The 5943-nt window shown below is 37.2% G+C and overlaps 1 protein-coding gene across 2 annotated transcripts in view; it reads left to right on the forward strand.

Annotated features, from left to right (window-relative positions):
• The window catches only part of LOC106876762 (uncharacterized), a 16432-nt gene that overhangs the window by 2679 nt on the left and 7810 nt on the right, over window positions 1-5943 (forward strand). For both annotated transcript variants that reach the window (XM_014925450.2, XM_014925449.2), the window contains exons 3-6: window positions 307-378; window positions 1595-1851; window positions 3657-3750; window positions 4922-5178. In XM_014925450.2, coding sequence (XP_014780936.1) covers window positions 307-378; window positions 1595-1851; window positions 3657-3750; window positions 4922-5178 — 680 coding nt within the window. The remainder of the gene's footprint in view (window positions 1-306; window positions 379-1594; window positions 1852-3656; window positions 3751-4921; window positions 5179-5943) is intronic.

The raw sequence follows: 5943 nt of genomic DNA on the forward strand, positions 1-5943 counted from the left end.
AATAGCATAATACTACAGTTAATAACAACCATTGACATGAAAGATACAACTAATATTCAGAAAATCTTTGAACTAATATTGATTTTTAATTTTGATTTCTAATATTGGCACAAGGCCAGCAATTTTGGTAGAGAGTATATGTCCATTTCATTGAACCCAGTATTCAACTGGTACTTATTTTGTTGACCCTGAAAGGATGAATGGCAAAGTCGACCTTGGCAGTCTTTTGAATAATATCAATTTTTCATCTAATGAATTTAAGTTTTTTTGTCCAATTTCTGACACTAATTATCAATAATTCTTTAGGCTCCGTGGATCAGAATAAACATGCCCAGAGTGCAAAAGATCTACAAATACAGAACTATCCAATGCCAAAAGGTATGTTTTAGAATAATATATGTTTTAAGTATATTTGCAGTGTGCTACCAAATCAAATATTGTTTATTTTTTTTAATCTTGTGCTATCATCTGCTTCAATCTTAGCAAAATATTAATAAACATCTGGTTACATCAGATTCAGGAAATTACATTTCCATTGTTTTCCCAAAATTGCAGTTACTGTCTCTGCAGTGATTCCTTATGGGCCAGGGGCTTTCCCTGTCATCATACTCTTAATTGCTTTATCTACCATGATACTGTCAACTCGGATAGCTGGTCCCTCTGTTGGGTCAACATTCGGCAGACTCTCTTTCTTCCATTCATTCTCTTTATTGAGCAATCTTTTGTAGTGGCATCTCCAAACCACTTTCTTTGCAGCCTCATTTAGTACAAGTGCACCACACAGCCACACCTGCACCTATGCTATTTATATATTAGATATATATATATATGAACAAATGAGCATGTGCATTTTTTGCAATGATTTGATAAGCGGTGGCGAGTTTTACAGTTCTGTAAATAATAATAATATTTTATAAGCTTAAAGCTTATAAGCGATCACTGTGTTTTGACTAAAGAAAATAGTCTATTATTGTGGCACAGAAACCCGCGACGGAAAAAAGTAGGTTTTCCATATGCGTGGGACTCGAACCCACATCTCTATTTTTTCATGGTATGTGTGCTGTCATTTACACTAACATACCCATTCAATTCTTCCTGTCAGATTTAAGAACTATAATTTCATAGTGTTGTTTTTAATAAACAAACGAGAATGTGCATTTTCTGAAATGATTTGATAAGTAGTTCTGAGTTTTACAATTCTATAATTTTGATAAGTAGTTCTGAGTTTTACAATTCTATAAATAATAATATTTTATAAGCTTAAAGCTTATAAGCTATCACCTGTATTGGTTTGTTCATGTTCCTGTAATATAGCGGTTTGGCAAAAGAGATTGATATAATAAGTACCAGGTTTTAAACAAGGTTTGTTCATGTTTCTTTAACATAGCGGTTTGGCAAAAGCGTTCGATACAATAAGTACCAGGCTTTAAACAATAAGTACTGGAGTCGATTTGTTCAACTAAAATCCTTTGAGGCGGTGCCCCAGAATGGCCGTAGTTCAATGACTGAAAGAAGTAAAAAACGGTGTACAAACAGTATTATTACAAACAGTCAATCTATGCAATAAACATTATCTCATTGTGCTTTGTTTCAGGTTACTGCTGGAGAATCACATTTTATATTTCAAGGAAACTTTTGTCTGGAACCTCAAACTATATCACTGTTCAATTAATCAATGATGAAACACGAGTTTTCTCAAATAGATTACCCTGTTCAGATAAATGTGAAAGGGGATCTCAACCAAGCTTTTATTTTTGCACTCCACAAATTGATCCAGTAAAAGAAGTAAAATTAAATGAAACGGTAAAACATTTCTGGAATGGATTGACATCTGTTTGGAGATTGGAAAGCGTAAGTATTTGGATAGAATTCTCATTTTTAATCCGTGTGTGTGTGTGTGTGTGTATGTGTGGATGTGTGTGTGTGTGTGTGTGTGTGTGTGTGTGTGTGTGTGTGTGTGTGTGTGTGTGTGTGTGTGTGTGTGTGCATGTGCGTGATTTTGCAGCATTATCATGTTACTCAAAAGGTCCTGTTTTCGATTCAGGTAATAACATATCAGTATCTAACTCCTTCTCTTACGGCTTTCAATTCAGGTAAAGAAACAGGTACATAAATATAAGGATATGAAAATATCTCCTTTTAATGTAGAACATAATCAACTAAAGTAACACCTGTTGGCACAAACAGAGTTAAGCTATCAACAGATATATTTCAGTGTGATAATCTTTTTATCTGTAATACTGTTTGTATTAGCAGTGAATCCCTTGTCAGCACTGTTAACAAAATGTGAAGGCTACATGCTGAGATATACAGGAAAGAATAAAGTTAATGTCATCCACACATTTTTTGTTGATGACGTAAAGTGTAATATGATCAGCATCAAGAGACAATTAGAACTACACGAGATAAAGGAATGGAGTTAAGCTAGATAAATGCTTATACATGATAGTCAATCGAGGAAAGATTGTTGACCAGACACAGAACATGAACATCAACAGCTTGTCATCTCCCCAATTTCTAATGATAAAATCTACAATTACCTCGGAATCGATGAGAATGTTGCATACGTTGGTGCGGTGACTAAAGCCGGTAAAGCAACAGAATACTTCTGTAGACTCCCGAAAATATGGGATGTCTGCATTTAACCATATCTCACAATGCTTTTGCAGTACAATTGCTAATACCAATATTTGAGATATTGGATTGGATACTTGATGAGATACACAGTCTGGATATGAAAACCAGAAAGGTACTGACCACCCCTGGCAACTTCCATATTAACAACGACACCGATAGGATATATGTGAGATGAAATGATGGCAGTAGAGGCATAAGGTCAATCCAAAAACCCTTTGGAATTCGCATTGTATCACTCAGACAACACCAGCTGAACAGTAAAGAAAGAAATGAGTACGTTCCATGCATACTCAAAAGGGAGAGCAACAACATTGTCAGAGTGGTAGAACTACTGAGTAGGTGCTCTGAGAATACAGCTATCTTATGCAACAACCCAATGGAGACTGGACTGGCCAACTTAAACAGAAGCTTGAAGGAGAAGCAGGTATCATACCAGCAAAAAGCAATGCATGGGTACATATCCCATAAGATAGAGAGCAACAACAGTATTGACAGGAAGAGCAGTCTCTCCTGGGCCCACAATAGATACATTACAACCCAGATACTCCTTTGTGCTGATTTCAAGCTAGATTCAATGAATTGAGAATCCATGACACTTCCATCATTCGCCATGGCTCCAGGTACCAACACAAAGGCAGAAATTTTAGTCTCAAACACAGTAGGGATGTCAGAAGAGTTATATGCAATTACTCGAGAATTTCTGCGATTCACCTCAGCATCCACAGTGAACTTCTTCTCAACCACAAACATGAGAGTTTTTAAGGCACCTTGATGCTTGACGAATGACAGAAGCTTTGAGCATCTCTTAGCTCTGATTGCTTTGCCCTTGGCTGTTAGTAGGTGACGGTGTCGTCGAACACGGCTAGTCATGCCAAGGTTCCTGTTCACAGCTCAGATCACCGTGGAAAGGGACACATTGCATTTCATTGAAAGAGTTGTCATGGATGTGAATGGGTTGGGTTCAGTCCAGCGTGTGTTACATGCAACGTGCTTTACATTTTTATTTCATTTCTTTGCAGATTGATTTGATGAACTTGAATACTTCAGCTAATTATAGATGCACACTCGATAACCCTGATGCCGACGAAAAAGGCTGTAAACTAAATCCCACAGGTAAATTATAACATATGTCTATGTAGTTAATGAGCTATACACATAGACAAATATATATATATTATAATTATACCATATGTTACATATAAAATCATACCTTGATACTGTGTGGGCTAAAATCCCTGTTGACAGGCCGCTGATATTTATAGGGTGTTAAACACTTTATGTATGCAAATTAGAGACTCCTTGATAGAGTAACTGCTGCATTTGTTGAGTATATAAACAGTTTGGCTGCTTGTTTCTCTGGAGACTGTCAGAATGATGCAGATGCCTCTGATGAGAACCCAACAAGGTTCGAAAATTGATTAAAGCTATTCATTAATTTTTATCAATCTGCAGAGAAGTGGCTAAAATTTGCCCTGTTCATAATTATACCATATGTTCTGTACACAGAAAGAGAAGGAGAAATCATTACCAATCCAAACAAGTATTTGTGTAGAAGAAATGAATGAGGTTAAAAAATAGACTGTCAATGGAGATAGTACAAATATACAATGAGCTATTTTCAGGTTCTATCTACCAAATCCACTCACAATGCTTTCATCAGTTCGGTGTTATAATAGAAGACACTTGTCCAAGGTGCTGTGAATAGGATGGAATGCAAACCCACATGGTTTGGAAGTAAGCTTCACAACTACACAGACATACCTGTGCCTCAAAAATATTTATTAAGTAGTTTTAAATATGGACGCAAATGTGGCTATGTAGTAGGAAGTTTACTTTTCCAGCACACACATGATTCTGAGTTCAATCCTACTGCTTGACACCTAGGGCAAATGTCTTTTACCATAGCCTCAGGCCAACCAAAGCTTTGTGGGTAGATTTAACGAAGATGCCCATCCTATATGTATATGTGTGTGTTTGTGTGTGTGTGTGTGTGTGTGTGTCTTTGCATTTGTGTTTGCCTCACAATCACTACCTGACCACCAGTATTGGTTTGTTCACATTCCTGTAACATAGCAGTTTGACAAAAGAGATTGATATAATAAATACCAGGTTTTAAGCAATAAGTACTGGAGTCGATTCGTTCAACTAAAATCCTTCGAGGCGGTGCCCCAGCATGGCCGTAGTTCAATGACTGAAAGAAGTAAAAGATAAAATGTATACAAACAGTATTATTACAAGCAGTCAATCTATGCAATAAACATTATCTCATTGTGCTTTGTTTCAGGTTACTGCTGGAGAATCAAATTCTATATTTCAAGGAAACTTTTGTCTGGAACCTCAAACTATATCACTGTTCAATTAATCAATGATGAAACACGTGTTTTCTCAAATAGATTATCTTGTGCAAAAAAATGTAAAAGGGGATCTCAACCAAGCTTTTATTTTTGCACTCCACAAATTGATCCAGTAAAAGAATTACAATTAAATGAAACGGTAAAAAATTTCTGGAAGGGATTTGTATCTGGTTGGACATTGGAAAGTGTAAGTATTTGGATAGAATTCTCATTTTTAATCCATGTGTGTGTGTGTTTTAGTGTGACTCTGTAAGTGAGGTTGTGAGTTCGCTTCCGGAACTTGGCTGTGCGTTGTATTCTTGAGCAAGACACTTTATTTCACGTTGCTCCAGTTCACTCAGCTGCAGAAATGAGTTGTGACATCTCTGATGCCAATGGAAGATACACAAGAGGTGAGAACACAACCTGCATGGAGGATCATAGAGCAGCAGAGGTCCTCTGTAAAGGGGAGCAGACAATGCAAGCTTTGCATAGCAGTGCAAGCAAGGATCCTTAAAGACTTGCTGGGCTTGCAGTCTCTCTTATACACAAGACATGAGGTCTATAGTCCATGCCCCCATTTTAAATGCTACCTGCTGCAGGTGTGGGATATCTAGTTTTATGATTAGGGCTGTAAAAAGTATTTGCAGACCGGAATCAACCTAAGGGCAGAGGTTGCCTGTTCATCCTTTAAATCCATAAGATCTTCCAACCAGACCTGTCAATGGGTGATAACCTATCTCGTTTACAGGTCAGACAGTGTACTTACTGCTCTAAATTTTAGAGTGTGCTTCTTTTTAGGATATATGATCCACTCACTATATATATATCATCATCATCATCGTCGTCGTCCATCTCTCTATCTCTCTTGGCTGTGTGGTAAGCAGCTTGCTTACCAGTCACATGGTTCCGGGTTCAGTTCCACTGCGTGGCATCTTAGGCAAATGTCTTCTACTATAGCCTCGGGCCGACC

This window comes from Octopus bimaculoides, chromosome 12 (assembly GCF_001194135.2).
Source record: "Octopus bimaculoides isolate UCB-OBI-ISO-001 chromosome 12, ASM119413v2, whole genome shotgun sequence".
Classification (NCBI taxonomy): Eukaryota; Metazoa; Mollusca; class Cephalopoda; order Octopoda; family Octopodidae; genus Octopus; species Octopus bimaculoides.